At 46.0% G+C, this 17,496-nt stretch overlaps 1 protein-coding gene across 1 annotated transcript in view; it reads left to right on the forward strand.

Annotated features, from left to right (window-relative positions):
• Positions 1 to 17,496, forward strand: part of FLT1 (fms related receptor tyrosine kinase 1) — a 108,187-nt gene extending 90,691 nt beyond the window's left edge. The window contains exons 19-30 of the mRNA XM_027469712.3: positions 156 to 269; positions 1,047 to 1,135; positions 2,658 to 2,817; positions 3,237 to 3,334; positions 3,898 to 4,020; positions 4,930 to 5,041; positions 6,987 to 7,086; positions 9,046 to 9,151; positions 9,230 to 9,360; positions 9,674 to 9,758; positions 10,187 to 10,278; positions 15,469 to 17,496. Of these exons, the coding sequence (XP_027325513.3) occupies positions 156 to 269; positions 1,047 to 1,135; positions 2,658 to 2,817; positions 3,237 to 3,334; positions 3,898 to 4,020; positions 4,930 to 5,041; positions 6,987 to 7,086; positions 9,046 to 9,151; positions 9,230 to 9,360; positions 9,674 to 9,758; positions 10,187 to 10,278; positions 15,469 to 15,673 (1,415 nt within the window). The 3' untranslated portion in view covers positions 15,674 to 17,496. The remainder of the gene's footprint in view (positions 1 to 155; positions 270 to 1,046; positions 1,136 to 2,657; positions 2,818 to 3,236; positions 3,335 to 3,897; positions 4,021 to 4,929; positions 5,042 to 6,986; positions 7,087 to 9,045; positions 9,152 to 9,229; positions 9,361 to 9,673; positions 9,759 to 10,186; positions 10,279 to 15,468) is intronic.

Raw genomic sequence — 17,496 nt, forward strand, 5'->3', positions numbered from 1 at the left:
TTGCAAGTATGAGGATGCTGGGAAGGGAGGAATAGAAAAAGAACATTAGCACACGAAGTACCCCCAACAATGGAAGTGGAAAGTGACAAAAAGTGGTAAAGCTCACCAGGACCAATTCTTTGCCTATTCACATTGATTTTATTTTGCATTTACAGAAGGAGCCACAGCAAGTGAGTACAAAGCACTGATGACTGAGCTGAAAATCCTGATCCACATTGGCCATCATCTCAATATTGTGAATTTGTTGGGAGCATGCACAAAAAATGGAGGTAAAAAATCTGCACTGCATTGAAAATGGTTTTGAATCACCTCCCAGTACCAGTCAGCTGACCCTGTTGCTTTTCATCTAGAGGTCAAGTTATTAACTTGAAACATTCAAACTCATCTTGTGCTTAGTGAAAAAAAAAAAAAAAAAGAAGAAGAGAAATAGAGATTTCTGTTCATTTAATGACATGATTAAACATTTTCCCTACTTAAACTTTCTCTTGGTGTTAACACGTGAAGTGTGAATATAGAGCCATGCTGAATAAGGAGCCACTTGTTGGCTTTCATCTCACTCACTTCAAAGCTCAAGCTCAGGTTAAACGTGATCTGGGAAGGCTGGGAGCAAGGGATATCAGCTGCTGGCCCTGAATGATGAGTCACAAGGCAACTATTGTAAAATCCTTCATGATTCCACTAAGAAAATCAAAGGGCCAGTGAGAGTAGTCATTTGTTTTAGACATGTCACCTATTTTAGCTCAACGAGCGTGTGTGGGCTGCGGGACTCCAGTCTGAACTCCGACCGACCCAAGAGGAAATGGAGGGTCCCTCAGGGCCCAGGGTCATGACCCAGCTTTCAAAAGTAGGCCCGTCCTTCGTTTTCAGAAGCAGTGCTAGTTTTTGCTAGCATGGCCAGTGTCCTTCAAGCAGCTTTCATTAGGACATGTCTTTAGTCATCCTGGGCTCAAGCTATGCGATGTGAAAAGAAGACTATTTGTCTTCTCAAAGCTTAACCCCCCATTCATTGCTTTATTCTGCTCAAAATGCATTTTTTTTTTCCCCAGGGCCTCTGATGGTGATCGTTGAATACTGCAAGTACGGGAATTTATCAAACTATCTGAAGAGCAAGAGGAATTTTTTCTGCGCCAGCAAGGTGAGGAGGCAGGTGCCCCGGGTAAGGCTCATCACCCCTGGCATGTCAGGGATGGAGATGTCTGCCTCTGTGCTACTCTCCTCAGCCTCTACAAAGGAGAGAATTGCTTTGGGGTGATACAATACACCTGATCTGCTTCAAATGCTTGGTGTGGGACATGTCATGCCAAGAAAGGGCTCATTGCTCCCCCTGACTGTGCAAGGAGCCTGCTGTGACTAACTTGGACAGAGCCATCTACAGTGAGAGGAAGTGAATTTGATCTGCGGTGTCCCCACGTGCCCTCGCCCCTCTGCTGACAAGCCCATTCCTTCTGAGCATGGGGTCACTTCAGAGGCTCGTGTCAGTCAGGCTGAAGGAAGTGGTTTTGCCCACTGATTTCAGCGCTGCTGGGAAAACAAACAAACGAGATAATGCCATTTAAAGCCATGTTTCAAGACACCCTAATAGTGAGAGATTTGCCAATTATCTCATTGTGTGAGGAGTGGGGCTATCCAGAGGAAAAAAAGATTAAATTCTTGTCCTCACATCCCACAGTACTCCGAATCAAATCTACTGCCTGTTTCTCATTACAAACCTGAACCTAAACGTGCCAACTATATCCCTGCTTGTGCATGTTCAGCAAAATCCCCCAAAGGATTAAGGGATCTGAGGTGGGATTTAGGAGCCTGGATGCAGAGCTGCAGTCCTCAAAACCCCTTCTCAGCTGTGCCAAAAGCTCAGAGGCATCTCAGGACTTTTTCACAAAGGTCCTGTGAAGGCTGCGGTAGGGCATGCTCAGGAGGAACGCCCTCCAAAAGTCTATGATCCCAAGGGGGATGGAGCATGGCAAGGGAGAGGGATGGCTGTGGAAGAGCATGGCCAAACAGCTAGGCAGCTCTCCAGGTTGTAAAGAAAAGCATTTTCCATGCAGTGTTGTATGTGTTGCATTAAACTGTCCTTGAATGTTGTGTGAAAGCACTGGGTGAAAGCATTGCAGAAGAGAGACGGTCGGATCCTTCAGCAGCTGTATTCAAAGTGCCCTTGGTCCTCGCCAAGCACTGCACAGGGATGCAGAGGCAGGTGCCTTCTGTAACCTGGGATGGAAAGCTCACACTTTAATTTGGTTGGGCTGGGATGCCTGCACTATTGGCACATCTCTCAACTCATCCCCAAAGCTCCTTGTCTGGCAAGTGGAGAAAAAATCCCCTTTCAAGATGTCCTGAGGCTGACATGAGCTTCTGCCCAGAGGACATGTCCATCCATGGACCTTGCAAATCCTTGTCTCATCAGAGCTAGTCCACCTGGGGTTCCCCAAAATGATGTGCTGGAGCTCCCAAGCTGGAGATCCCATAATTTCTGCCTAAATAGCACATCCCTGCCAGCAGCCCCCACCTGCTGCTGTGGCATTGGGCACTCATACCAAGGGGAGATGTGACCACACATGCCACAGGTGAATATCTCCTAGTGGAAACAAGAGAGAAGCATGACTCGGTTTCTCCCTCACCCCCTCCACTGCTCTGATGTTGCACTTCTCTGTTTGAAGGACTCCTCTCTGCAAGGAGAGCTGATGAAGGAAAAAAAGGATATGGAGCCAGTGGAAAGCAAAAAACAAAGGCTGGCCAGTGTGACCAGCAGTGAGAGCTTCGCAAGCTCGGGGTTTCAGGAAGATAAAAGTCTGAGTGATGTGGAGGAGGACGAGGAGGGTAGGTATTAATTCCTTCCTGTCCCTACATGGTCTGTGATATTTTTACAACATACTGTGCATCCCTGAAATTTTTTTCCTCATTTATCACCCTAATAAACATCCGTGGGAGATGCTCACAGGGTCATGTCCAGAGGGTAGAAGATTTAAAAAAAGATTATTTCCAGGGTTACTAATTCTGACAGGAAAATGTGTGATTGTTTCTTCTGACTGCTCCTTATCTTTGGGGAAAACACAGCAGTGTCCAGAGCGTGGGGTATAAAGCAAACACTATTTTTGTTTGCAGTGACAGTGGGTTGACCTTCAAATGTTACTCTATGAAGACTGAAATTATGGGAGTAATAATATGAGTAAGGGAGGGGGGAAAATAACTGCCTTGTGAGCAATCTCTGTAACCAACCACATGTTCCACCCGTGCAGATGCTGACGAGCTCTACAAGTTGCCCCTCACTATGGAGGACTTGATCTCGTACAGCTTCCAGGTGGCGAGGGGCATGGAGTTCCTCTCCTCCAGAAAGGTGAGCTTTGCCCTGGGGACTTTTCCCCGCAGAAGGATGGGATGCAGAGGTGAAATCATGTCTACGTTTCTGTGACACCTTCCTTGGGAGAGCTCCCAAAGGAAGAGCTGTTTTCCTCTTGGAGTTATAAATATAATGGTGTGTTTATCCAAGTCTCCCTAGTCCATAAACACGGGATCATGGTCGAAGGCACTGGGTCAAGCTCATTCATTCAGAGATGATCTTTTGTGTGTGTGGTGTTGCTTTTTTTTTTTTTTTTTTTTTTAACCCTCAATTTCAATACATGTTACGTAGGAAGCCCCAGAAAAATCTGCACTTTCCCTTGAAACATCAATGTGCTTAAAAATTTATGACTTTCTGGATTGCAAATTTCTTTTTTGTAAAGAACTGTCACTGTTTACTGCAATGTCATGTCATGTAAACTATAGTTGACTTCCCTAAAAAAACTTATTAAATTGATCTCTCAAATAATAATAATTTAAAAAAGGATATGGGAGACAGTCAGGAAATTTGTGGGTAGGATTAAGGAAATGCAGCTTGATTGTGAAACTGTTTTATTATAGTGCATTCATCGTGACCTGGCAGCCAGAAACATCCTTTTATCTGAGAACAATGTAGTGAAGATCTGTGATTTTGGCCTCGCAAGAGATATTTATAAGAATCCTGATTATGTGAGAAAAGGAGATGTAAGTCAAGATGCTGTTTATTTACCCAAATGTTTATAACATCATTTCAAACTGTCCACCAGAATGTTCTGAAGATGTTCACATTTCCTGAGCTTAAAACAGCTTGAAAGCTATCACAGTTTTATGTGAAAAAGATGCGTCATATACCCAGAAAGTATGTCTGTCCTCAAGCAAAAGGCTTAGACGTTGTAACTGGTCCACAGCTCTGCTCTGTTGATCCTTTAGAAATTCTTTTGACATTTGTCTCTTGGCTGGTTCTGCAATGTGACCCCCTTTGCTCAATAACCTGCCTTCAAGGAAACCCCTTCAAAACAAGGTTGTCCTCCTGGATGTCTCACTCAGCCACCTGCCAGCTATGCCCTCATCCACAAAAACAAAACAAAACAAAACAAAAACTCTGAAGACTTTTAACACTACATATTAGCTGTGAAACATTACTCATGTGACTTGAGTACTGCTCAGGATACAATAACAGACTATACTGAGGGGTCTTCAAGGGTTGCTGGCACAGTGCCCCCAAATTTTCCCAAGAACATCTCCAAAACCATCACAAAATGATTTCTGACTGGCCATAGGGTCCTGTTCCCTCTCTCTAAAACACTGGCAAGAGACCTCTGTTCTGGCACATCTCCACATCCCTGTGAGGAGAAGGCCTGGTCACCTTGGTCACAGATTTCCAGTGCCTGGCTTTTTGTGCCACACATATTTTTTAAAAACAACCTTTTACTCGGACAATCTGTTAAGAAAGTGTCTGAATGAGCGTGGGTTTATCTTGACTGCCTGTAAGGAAATCCCACAGGCTCCTGTTTGAATAGTAATTATTTACATAACAATATATAGTTGATTCATTTATGATTAAATTCTTTCAGTCTCTGGAAATAACAGCCAGGTTTGTCCGCTTCATTCCAGGCTCGACTTCCTCTCAAGTGGATGGCTCCAGAATCCATATTTGATAAAATCTACAACACCAAAAGTGACGTGTGGTCCTATGGGGTCTTGCTGTGGGAGATATTTTCCTTGGGTATGTTAAATCTGGAGCTGGGATTGGCCAAGGTGGCTGCCATTGACTCAGCCATTGACTTCAATGAGATTTTGCTGTGTCTTTAATAAGGAAACACCTAAATCAAGCATAGGTGGAGAGTAGGGATTGAGGGGGGATTGTCTGTATCACACCTCTGAGAAACGGAAATTTTAGTTCTTTGTTTTAGTACTTTAGTTTTATTGACCAATGAAGCAAACCAGAAAAATGGGGCAAATTTTGAAGTATTTTTATTGAAAGTGGAACCCTGCAATATAGCAAGGAACCTGTGAGCTTCAGTCAGTGGTTTCATGCCACCTGAGTTGGGATGAAGCATCACCTTGTGTGCAACAGTGTTCAAGATGCCCTGTGCCATGCACTTGGAGCTTCCTCCAAGGGCTTTTAATTCCGCCATGGGAGTGAAGGGGTCCCAAACCTCAAGGAGGTCTCTGCATGTCCCTGGCTGTGCTGGAGCCATCTGAGCTCTGTGGCAGCTCTGCCCCCACCGCCCCAGCCCTGCACAGCTGCCTCCCCGTGAGCAAGGACCCACAAAGATGACACAGGATGAACTGGAGCGTGCAACCTGACATTAACACCCAAGTAGGTTCTTTCTTCTTTTCTTTTCTTTTTTCTTTTTTCTTTTTTCTTTTTTTCTTTTCTTTTCTTTTCTTTTCTTTTCTTTTCTTTTCTTTTCTTTTCTTTTCTTTTCTTTTCTTTTCTTTTCTTTTCTTTTCTTTTCTTTTCTTTTCTTTTCTTTTCTCTTTTCTTTTTTCCTTCCCCTTCCCTTCCCTTCCCTTCCCTTCCCTTCCCTTCCCTTCCCTTCCCTTCCCTTCCCTTCCCTTCCCTTCCCTTCCCTTCCCTTCCCTTCCCTTCCCTTCCCTTCCCTTCCCTTCCCTTCCCTGTCCAACACAGAGACTGACAAAAAAGGAGAACAGCAGAGGAAACGATACCATACAATCCGCAGGACAATCTATCATTTATTATTTTAAATACATGTTGCTGGTCAGCCTGCCAACTCATGTGATTTTGTGGTCAGCTTCATAGTACCTGTTATTTTTTTCTTAAAGTCCCAGACCCTGGTGACTGACTCTCGGAGAGGGTTTTTTGGGGTTTTGTTTTTTCCATTTTTCCTTTTCCTGATGCTTTCTCATCTCAAGGAAACAAACAAACAAACAAACAAACAAAAATAGCACGGTCAGGCTGTACTTTACAGCTACAGAAACTTGAGAAATAATGCAGATGTGCCACGATCTGATTTTAAACCATGAGTTTAGTACTCTCAAGGTGGGTTTGAGCATTTGGGACTGCTTAGCTAACTAGCATTTGGAGTGGTCCAAACCACAGAGAGATCAAACTTGGCTTTTCCTTGGGGATTCCTTTCAAGTCAAAGTCATGTTTATTTTCTTGTATTGAGGTCAGGTGAACCACTAGCATTTAATCCTGCTCTCCTGTGAAGAGCAGGGCTTAGAGCATCATCATCAGCATTTCCCTGCATGTGGTCTCCAATGCCCTGAACCCTGCAGGCAGATGCTGCACATGTGAGGGTCTGAGGCCAGGTGACAGGTACCAAGCCAGGCTCCCTTTGCAGTTGGTGTTGGGAGAAGAGACCTGCTGAGAGCAGCTCACCTGTCCCCAGGTGGAGGTCCACGTGGGGAGACCACCCTGTTTTCCTCCACCAGTTGCACAGGGAGCATGGTGCTGAGCATGGTGCAGGGATGGGGACAGCTGCTGGTGTGTCATATGCTAAGAGGGCTGTGTCCTCGTGTGCAGAAACAATTCACCACCTGGCTCTGGCTCAGGGGATGGAAGGCTGGGTGGAAGGATGAATGGGTGGATGGATGGGTGGATGGATGGATGGATGGATGGATGGATGGATGGATGGATGGATGGATGGATGGGTGGGTGGATGGGTGGATGGATGATCCTCTTCTCCCCATGTTGCCCCCAGGTGCCTCTCCATACCCCGGAGTCCAAATAGATGAGGACTTCTGCAGCAGACTAAAGGAAGGCACAAGGATGAAGGCCCCAGAGCAAGCCACCGAGGAGATGTAAGATGTCTTTCTCTACTTGTCCTGTATCCCTCCACCCTCATAATGTATGAACCTCTGCAAAAAACACTCCACAAAAACATACAGGAGAATAACCCAATACAGCCTCATCTTCTCCCATGGGGTCAGAGAGGGTGAGGAGCACAATGACCCTGGCAGGACCTCTCACCAGTGGGATGTGAACCTTAGCCCAGGTGCTGGGGATCCGCAGGTAGTCCTACAACAGCAGGGTCAGTGCTATGATGTCCATCCTGCACAACCAGGACCGGTGTGCAGCTTTGGCTGGGCTGGGCGAGAGCTGCTCCAGCCACAGAAGAAGGAAGGAGGTCATCCGTTCCTTTCCAGGTTTAGCATTTACCGGCACGCGCACAGATAAGTGCTGGAGGAATGTGACATTAGGAACGTTTTCTGAACTTCGGAAGCGGCAGCAGAGGCTTCCTTGCAAACACGCTGGTGGCGAGGGCCCACCCTTTCCTGGAGCCACTGTCTGGAGGAAGGTGGCGGGGACCCGCAGCCTCCCAGCCTGCTTGGTCTGCAGTCCGCCTTAACGTCTGTCCTGGTTTCAGTTAGAACAGAATTAATTTTCTTCCTAGTAGCTGGTGGAATGCTGTGTTTTGGCTTAGGATGAGAAGAGTGCTGATAACACCCCGATGCTTTAATTGTTGCAGAGCAGTGCTTATACTAAGCCAAGGACATCTCAGCCTTTTGCTCTGTCCTGCCAACGGGCAGGCTGGGGGTGCAGTAAGAGCTGGGAGGGGACAGACCCAGGACAGGTGACCCAAACTAGCCAAAGGGGTATTCCATACCATCTGACGTCATGCTAAACAATATATAGGGGTGGCTAGCTGGGGGGGAGGGGGGCCGGACTGCTCGGGGTTAGGCTGGGCATCGGTCAGCGAGTGGTGAGCAATTGCATTGTGCATCACTTGTTTGTACATACTATTATTACTTTCCTATTATCATCATTGTATTATTATTGTTATTATTTTTATTATTATTTTGTTATTATTATTTTCCTGTCTTATTAAACTGTCTTTATCTCAACTCACGGGCTTCACTTTCCATTTCTCTCCCCCGTCCCGGAGAGGGAGGGGGGAGGGTGAGCGAACGGCTGCGTGGTGTTTAGCTGCCGGCCGGGTTAAACCACAACAACGTCACAGCGGCGACACAGACAGCCCTGCAGGAACCCCCTGTGACCAGCCAAGTGATGTCCTGAGTCTGCAGCACCCCCAAAAGATGGGCTTGTCCTGGCCTCAGCTGTTCCCACAGGGATGATGAATTTCAGCACACCAAACTCACACCCTGTGGGGCAAATCACTCGGGAGTATGAACTTATCCATCGATTTTAACCCTGCAGTCAAAGCATGTGTATGTCTTCAGTGCCTTTTTGGGTGCTGCCTCATGGCTCGAAATAGCAACACATGCCAAAAAATAGTTCTGGAAGAAGCAAAAGGAAGCAAGCCAGCCACATCTATCTGGGATTATTACCCATTGGCTAAGTTTATTATCCCAATGACAGTAGATAAGAGTTTGTTGGGTTTTTGTTTCTTTTTTTTTTTTTTTTCTCTTCCACATATTTTATTGCAGGAAGGAAAGCTCAACTCAACCAATACAAGGAAGTGACACATTCATATAAGTCATCTTAGGATGCCTTAACTTAAACATTGCCCGTTAATAGGTGTTTAATACAAAGGTTTAATGCTTAATTAGGAATAAAAAAAGAAAGTATGACTAGTTGGCTAAATTATTCTTTTGATGTGGTCTTCCTGGTGTCTTGTGAGAAAAAGTCCTTTGCTTTGTCTGTGGAAAGCTTGCTCTTTTAGTGATGGAGACCACGTTTGTAAAATCATACGGGTTCAGGAGTTAACTCTGTCAATGAAAAGCCATCAGAATTTGTGCTGCCTTGGATCAAATTGAACCCTAGCCCCCCACGTGCTCATTTTGCCCTTGTCTTCACAGCTACCAAATCATGATGGACTGCTGGAGGAGCAACCCCAACGAGAGGCCGAGGTTCTCCGAGCTGGTGAAGAGGCTGGGCGACCTGCTGCAGGCAAACGTGCAACAGGTATGACTGGAAGGACCGTGAGCTGCCAGCCATCCTGTGATCTTGGGAGTAACACTGTGATTTCCTCCCTGCTTTTAGGAGGGCAAGGACTACATACCCCTCGATGCCATATTTACGACCAACAGTGGGTTTCCCCCTGCAACTGACCCTTTGTGCAATGAGAAGTTTCCTGTAACGAGCCCAAATTGCAGAAGCACTGAAAACGTCAGGTGAGATAAGCAGGATTAGGTTTGTTTGGGTTGGTTTGGTGGGTGTTGCAGCATGCTCCAGAGCCTGGTTTGGGCTTGGGTGGAAGAAAACCCCCAGGCACAGCAGCTGAGCTTCCCAGCAGTGCTGCTATCAGGGCCAGACGGTGTGGTCCTGGGCTTGGGGAGGGAGGTTGGGGTGGGCTCTGGCCAATAAGCCCCATTGACAAAAATACCTCGGTGGCTGTTAAGCAAAGAAATACAGAAATAACCAGCACTTCCTGGTCGTGCACTTCATGCTCTCGCCAAAGGTTGTCTTCCTCTTTTTGTTCAACAGATATATAAACACCTTCAAAATAAAACCACCCCAGCGTATAAAGACATTTGAAGAGCTTCCCATCAAGGAAACACTTGCATTCAATGTAAGTGACTCTTGGCCAAGTGATAGGCAATTGATTATTTGTTTGTGTATTTATTTTTGTGTGACAGATTTACACGAAGAGAATCAAGAAGGGGTTTTACTGCTTTGCAGCCTCTCCTGATGTGAGGTGCAAGATCAGCTGTGTTTGCAGCAATCCAGACAAGCAGTTATGCACACTGCAAGGTGGGAGGTGAGAAAGGCACGGTGGTGGTCTCAAGGCTGACCTGGTGGCTGGCCAGGCCCTCCCCTTGCTTATAAGCACCTTTCTTTTAACACTTGTTATCTGCACTAATGGCATGTGTTTGCTGCAATCCAAAACAAGGACAGTTTGGAAAAACAGCCAGAAAAACTCATGAATAGGAATCAAGTCTCTAGAAGTAGCTGTGTACAACTAGCACCTAACAGGGCTGCGTTTCTGTTTTTTCCAAGGACTACCAAGCAGACAGCGGGATGGTGCTGCCCTCAGAAGAGCTGAAACGCTTCACCTGGACAGGCAGCAAGCAGAAGCAGACGCTCTTTGGGTCTGTATTTTATGTTCCCTTCTCCTCCTCCATGTTAGAAGGCAAAGGAGGACTCGGGGTCCTTGTACTGAATCGGGCCTAACAAAAACAGAAGAGGTGCCCCCAGGCCTTTAAAGGCTCTTGCTGAGATGTCTTCATCACAGGATGGTTGAGGTTGGAAGGGACCTCTGGAGGTCATCTAGTCCAAACCCTGCTCAGGTAGTTGAGTTTGATGTGAGACTCCTGTGCCCAGTAAGTCAGGAGTCAAGCAGCTCCCACCACTCTCCATACGCCTCAGAGAAAAGAAATAACCCTCAGCCTCTTCGATGCCCATCACCTCTAGGGTTTATTAGGGCTCTTTTGATCACCTTCATGCCAGGCTGGGCAGGCGAGTGCCAGGGAGCCGAGGCAGAGGCAGGAGGCTGAAGGAAAGCAGCCCTTGGTGAGGAGGAGGAGGCATGTGTGGCTGTGGAGGCTTTACGGTCATTCTGCGTGTCCCCAAGGGCACCCCAACTGGAACAAGGCTCCCAGCGCTTGTTGTTGCCCTCCTTTTCCATGACTCAGCTGAGCACAGCCCATTTAACACCCATGGGCTCAGGATGCTGAAGTGGCAACTTTACAATAGATGGATGTGAGGGCCTCATTTCTCTTCCTGCCTTTAAGCACTTGAATATATCGGCCACCTTCCTCCACCTAATTCCTGACAGCTACCCACGCAGGGAGCTAGGACTGCACTAAGAAACGTGCTGCAGGATCTCTGCAAGCGGGAAATGTTTATTTTCTTGGTGCTAGTGGTGTCTCAGCTCCCAGGCCTCACGAAGCCAGCAGCACCAGGGCCTGACTGAGCTCGTGGCCAGGCCAGGGGCAGCCCAGCTCCATCCCACCGCTCCTCTCAGGCTGGCATTAGGTCAAGGCCATCTTTGCTGTTCCAAGCCTGTCACCGGCCGGGCAGCACTCTATTGTCTCAGTGAACAATTGTGGATGGCTGAAACGTGCCGTCAAGGCGGGGAGGCCTCGCTTCGAGAAAAATTCCAGTGACTAAGAGGGTGCTGGTTACACACAGAGAGCCACACATGTGAGAACATGCATACGGGCCTGCTCACATGGCCAAAATACGCAGTGCGACAGGGACATGTGCTGCTGGCAGCAGTGCTGGTGCAGGGCAAGGACAGGACAACATGAGCCTCCCCAACAAAGCACAGGAGAACGCCTCGTGCTCTGATTTTCTTGAGATATTCTCCATACATTCCTTGGAGGAGCTGAGTATTCTCAAGCTAAGAACACACACAGGTGTTACAAGCCTCCAGAGGTTGCAATGTTGTCCTGAAGTGGTTTAACCCACTTTTTTTCTCTCTGTAACTGCAATGTAAATGTAAGGGTGAAGGCTGCTGTCAGCCGCAGGGACAATATGGTGACCTCCCCCCGTGAAACACGCAAAACGCCTTTTTCTTTGTGTGGCACAGAAGGCATGAAGCATGCCCCCAGCATCACCCTGGAAGGGCTTTCAGGAGATTTTTCAGCTGCATAAGGAAAAGGAATGCTTGGGTGGGGGGAAAAAAAATGAACTCAGCAGTGGCTGCTAGAATGTAAATCCTCAGGGAAACAGAGCAGTTGGCTGAGAACACACAAGGTCATCGGGCTTGCAAGCTAAACAAGCATTGCTGTAGTGTTACAGCCAAAAAGCTTTCACATATCAGTAACCCTTTGGTGCGCACGCATTCCTAAAAGTTTCAGCTTCCTAGCTAAGCATCCTTTAATTAGGCTAAGCTGGAGCAGCAAATAAATACCCCCTGGGCACTAGACAAGGTAGAGCCTAGAGGAGTTTTACATATGTAAGCTGATCTAACCCACTGCACAGTCCTACCTCTTCCCTTGCATCCCAAGCATCCCACGCTGTGGTCCTGTCCTCTTCTCCAGCTCAGGTCACTGGATTATTAGAAGAATAACCCTAAAATAGAGTCAGTAGTGGCTCATGGTCAGAGCAGCCAGTGCCAGGATGAGGAAGGAGTCAGCCTTCTTAGCATCAGCTAACACATTCACTGCAATGCCTGGCCACTCCAAAGTGCTCACTGTCACACTCCATCAACCTCAGCACTTGTGTTTAGGACACAGATGCAGACAAATGCACTCTCAGGAGTGGCTGTGCCCTTGCTGTCCCAGAGCAGGTGAGCTGGGAGCAGGTTGTCCAGGCTCACAGGGGGGTAGCACCAAGCCCTGCATTTCCCTGTTGACTGCCGTGCTTCTCAGGACAGAGAAATTAGGATCTGCATGTTTGTTTTTGTTTTTTTTCTCAGTTTGAGGTGCCTGAAATAGCATGCAAGCCAGGCAGATAGGGTGGTGTTTTGATAACAGCCCAAATGTGTTTGCACACCCTGGAGTGCAGTGTCAGAGGACCAAGTGGCAGGGCCAATCCTGATGTGACAGCACTGAAGTACTGAGTAGGGTGGAGGGAGCCAGAGCTGTTGTGTCTTACCTGTGCTTCTTCGTGGACACAGGCATGGGACTGAGCTGTCCCCTGAAGTGCACACAGGGCTTGTTTCACAGGAAACTCATCAGTTGCCTCTATGCTCTTGACTCTCAAAGTGTAACCTCAGTGTGAGCAACCAGAGGCAGGCCCCTGGGGCCAGCACAGAGGTTCAGCTGACCCAGGCCAGTCCCCTTCCTCCTGCTTCTAACACTGTGTAGGGGAAGGTATCAGCATGCAAAGCTCCCCGTTGGTTTTACCCCCATCCCACTACAGGAAACAAGCATCCCCCTGAGCCCTGATGAGCCCCCCAGGCCCAAGTGGCAGACAGAGTAACTAATGACATGGTGGCATGCCTTGGACTTGTTATTGCTATTGAGATGAAAAAAGGTATTAATGGGAACAGCATTAAGAGAGAAATCTTTCCTAATTGTAAAGCTTCAAGTGATGTGATCTCAATGGAAAGGTTTGGGGACAAAGAAAGCTCATAAGATTGCTCTTTGACTTTGCAAGCGGTTGGGATCCCAGTAGCATCTCTTATTTAGCTTTCTGGTATTGGAGAAAAAGCCCAACCCATGTTAAGCCGAAATCCTTGGGCTGGAACACGCATCTCAAAAACCACAGCCAACCTCCCTCCTCAGCAAATTTCTAAATGCAGACTGTCAGGGAAGCAGCAGCAATTCCCTCTAGCAAATAATCCCAACTAAAACCCAAGTAGAAACCTTCCAATTTACAGAGTGGAAATAAAACAGTCCACAGCTAAAGAAGCCTGGCCACAGATGCCAAACCCTGCAGGCTCTCTGAGCACTGCCTGTGGGAGCGTGTGCCCAGGTACACCAGTGCACTCATGGTGAAATGAATAGCTGCAGCTCTACTGGCAGAGGTTTGTTAATTAGCCTGAGGAGAAGCCAAGTCTAGTGCTGAAGCTTTACTCTAGCTCCATAACATGATACTGCCTCAGGCCTTTTAGCTGACCTTGAGATATGAGGTATTGTTTATTAAAGCATTAGTATTTCCAAGTATACTAGGTCTACAATGACAAAATGTTATGGTCCATGGCTGCAAGAAGACTCATATTCTCATGGTGCAAAAGCCTGGTGAGAAATAAAAGGATCAAAGCTTGATGACTTTAAGGCTCATAACTTAGCGTGCATGTTGCACTTCTGCCAGCCCACCGCTCCCTAAGACTCAACAACTGCAATGTAAATCATGGAAGCATTTCTTTATAAAACCATTTTAAAACGTCCATTGAGGCTGTGACTAACCTTGTCACGCAGTTACGGAATTTATCCCAAGGCAACTACTTGCCATCTGCCAACAGATTAAATACAGAAATATGGGATGCATCCGCAACCCTCATCATGAGGGCTCCTCCTCATGAACCCCATCCATCTACAGACAAATGTAATGGGGTGGTCTGCTTGGGAGGGCCCTCCAGTTTCCTACAGTAGGCAGAAACCTCATTGCTTACAAAGCACAAAGGCTTGTGAGTTCAAGATTCAAGAAAGCATGAAATCTAAGAGAAAGTGCTACTTCTCCATTTTCCTAATCTGTGCTGAGCTACTAGCTCTGTACTTCATTTAAAGATCAAACAGTGCAAATTAAAATTAAAAGCCAAATCCTGGGCTCGCAAAGTCTCACCAGATGTTCTGACTGTGTTCTCTGGAATTCAAGACTGCCAATGTTCCTGACCTTACAAAGGGAGAGGACCGGAGTGTCCAGGAACTTATAAACACAAAGGGAACCTTATTTTAGGTACTGTAGTCCAACACAGGTTTAATTTGGGATTAGGGATTTCACATTTAACCAATGATGGAAACTGTCTGTCTTACCATATGTCTGCAGCTAAGGCTTCAGTGTCTAAGCTCAATGGTATGAGAATTGTCTGTGCCTTACCTGTCTTCGTTATTTGAAAGAGCCCTTTTAAGCACTGCACTCTTAGAATATGGGTGAGAATGTGTTGCAAAACAGTGTCTTAAGGAGTGGCTAAGCTGAGAAGACATTTAACACCATCACCACTGTTAACAAAAAAAAAAGGCATTTATAAAAGACAGCTTACAGGATAACTGGTCCTCTGTGGGACAGGAGCACTAATTAAAAACAGCAGCTAATGGCTGCTGCTGAGAGCAGGCTAAGATAGGAGATACCCACATCTTTTGCCCTTCCTCAGAAGCACTGGTCACTTGTCTCAAAAATTCATCGCAGCATTAGGCTCTTGATAACTCTACGTTAGTAGCTTTCTGCTTTTACCACATGGCTTGAGACCTTTCATTACTTTGCTCCTCCTGGTCAAACACCCCCAGTTCCCTTACAGAGAACATTTAAGTACGGAGACCCCTCCGGGACCCACAGCCCAGCAGCAGGGCAGATGTCGGACACTCCACGCTACTCAGCCCTGCAGTGAAGCTTCACCCCCCAGCACCAGCCACAAATGAACACTAAAGGTTAGGCTGAGTGCTCAGATATTCCCCCGTGAGCACCAAGTCTGTAATACAATGACCACAGTCACTTTATTAAGGATGTTCAGTCACAGCATTTCTGCTCAGAGGGAGACTCAAGGGGGACACAGGGCTCTTTCAGTGCTCCGTTCTGCTCTTCCATTGAGCAATCTCATCTGCATCAATGCTGTTTCCTTCCCTCATCTGAGAATAAACAAAGCTGCTACTTGTGATGTGGTTTGCTCAAATCATGAAAACAAAACATCAGCACATGTTAAATATGCTAACAGTGATGCTGCTCTATTTCAGTGTGAAAGGTGCCAGCAGGAGCAAGGAGTCGGTGCTTTCTGGAATGACAAAGCCAAGAAGCTTCTGCAGTTTCAGTTGTGACCAACTCAGTGACCCCAAGCGAAGATACACTTACAGCAACGCAGTGCTGGAGAAAATGAAAGCGTGCCACTCTCCCCCTCCTGACTACAACTCGGTGGTCCATTACTCTCAGCCACCTGTTTAAGTCACCTGGGTCAGGATTTAATATGCATCTAATGCAAACAGGTTTTTCTAAAAACAATGTCAGTTTAAAAAGTTATCCTGAAGTTTAAGAAGTTATCGTTGGCTTAATCTCAATGATCTGCATTTCTACAGACTGCAAGAAGCATATACAAAACATAGCAGAATACTAATGCTTAGGCCTTGACTTTCCCAATGCTGAACTCCAGAAGCTGTCAGTAAAATTGCCCAGTGCTTCTGAAAACCATAATTGTCATCATTACCGAAAAAAAAAAAAAAAAAAACAGTTCACCATTCGGTCCCTGGCAGCAGGATGGTAGGTGATGCTGCACTAACCCAGACTCTGGCACACAGCACTGGGGTCCTGGTCAGGAGAGGCAGCAGGGATGAGCCCACAGCGTTAGGCACCTTGGAATGGGTGCTGTATTGCTTGGGCCTGCGGTGAGGCTACCTGCGTAGTGCTGAAAAATGAAGGAGGTTCTGAGAAGAGGAAAAACAACAGAACAGACCACCCTGTACAGTTTTTAGTGAAAACACTTTGAGAAACTTGGTGGAAGGCTAGTCAGGGATGAGGCACTACACAGGTCTTACTGCTTTGGATGACAAAAGACGCAGGGAGTTCTGTGAGGCAAGAGTTTCAAGAACATATTGCAAAACACAACTTGCAAGAAAACAAAAGAACTCAGGTCAGAGTCGGTGCTGCCAGAACAGGGAATGCAGATCAATTCCCTTTGGTCAAGGCTGCTGCAATCAGGTCAACAGTCTTGAAGATTTGCACTTTGTCAATACGCCAACATACACACACTGGAAACAAACAAGCTAGATATGTTAAAGCCAAGCTCCGTCCATGAAACTTAGTGGACTTTCTAACACTGCACTGATTATATTCTATTTATGGGAATCTGTCCGAAAGGACAGTACGGCTATTAAACTGCATATATTTTCAACAAAGTATTGATTAATAGAGAGCGTGAAGGGAATACTTAGAAATAGCACGGCAATCTCTTTGGAAAGTTTGGGCAGCTTTTCTATGAAGACAGTTGAACTTCTAGGTTAGTTAACAGTATGTATGTACAGGAGTAAAAATGCATCAATGATTTGCAACAGACTTCTGTATAGCATCTCAGAAAGGACATGAATGCTCTCTGTTCGAGATGTGGGGGGGATGCATTATCCCCTTTCATCTTTAAATACAATATTAAGGAGGATTTGGCCATTTAACACAATAGTTCTGATGTCTTCTGAATCAACTACTGCCCAATCTGTTTTTTGTGGTCCCCTATAAATATATATATTAAAATGCTACATATATGGATTGACCTCTTAAAACTCAGTTTAGGAACTGTGAATTTAACCCACTAACAGACAGAGGGAAATGAGCTTTTGCATATTTACAAAGAAAAATGATCTTGTATATGCAAGTAAAAGAAATATGTACTGCCACTTCTAAGCTAAATATCAATTCTAGATCTTCCTTCCCAAGAGATCATCAGTTTTAAATACACCATATTGCACTGTCTCTTGCTGGCAAAGTATATTTGATTTTGATCAAAACAAATGGAATTGGAGAGAACTGTTTCCTAGTTCCATTTCAGCAATAGTCATTATGGGATAATGCATCTCTGAAAGGAAGTGTTTGCACAATGTAAATATATAAATATGCTTTTTGTGCATAATATTTAAGAAAACTGGACTACAAAGATTACTTTTATATGAATCCCCTAAGTTTCTTTGGATGTGAATAACTCCTTTTATCTTGCATTTTCTGTCTTCATATAATGCATTTGACTACTAAACTCATACAATAAAGTTTGCTTTTTCAAGGAA

This window comes from Anas platyrhynchos, chromosome 1 (genome assembly GCF_047663525.1).
Source record: "Anas platyrhynchos isolate ZD024472 breed Pekin duck chromosome 1, IASCAAS_PekinDuck_T2T, whole genome shotgun sequence".
Classification (NCBI taxonomy): domain Eukaryota; kingdom Metazoa; phylum Chordata; class Aves; order Anseriformes; family Anatidae; genus Anas; species Anas platyrhynchos.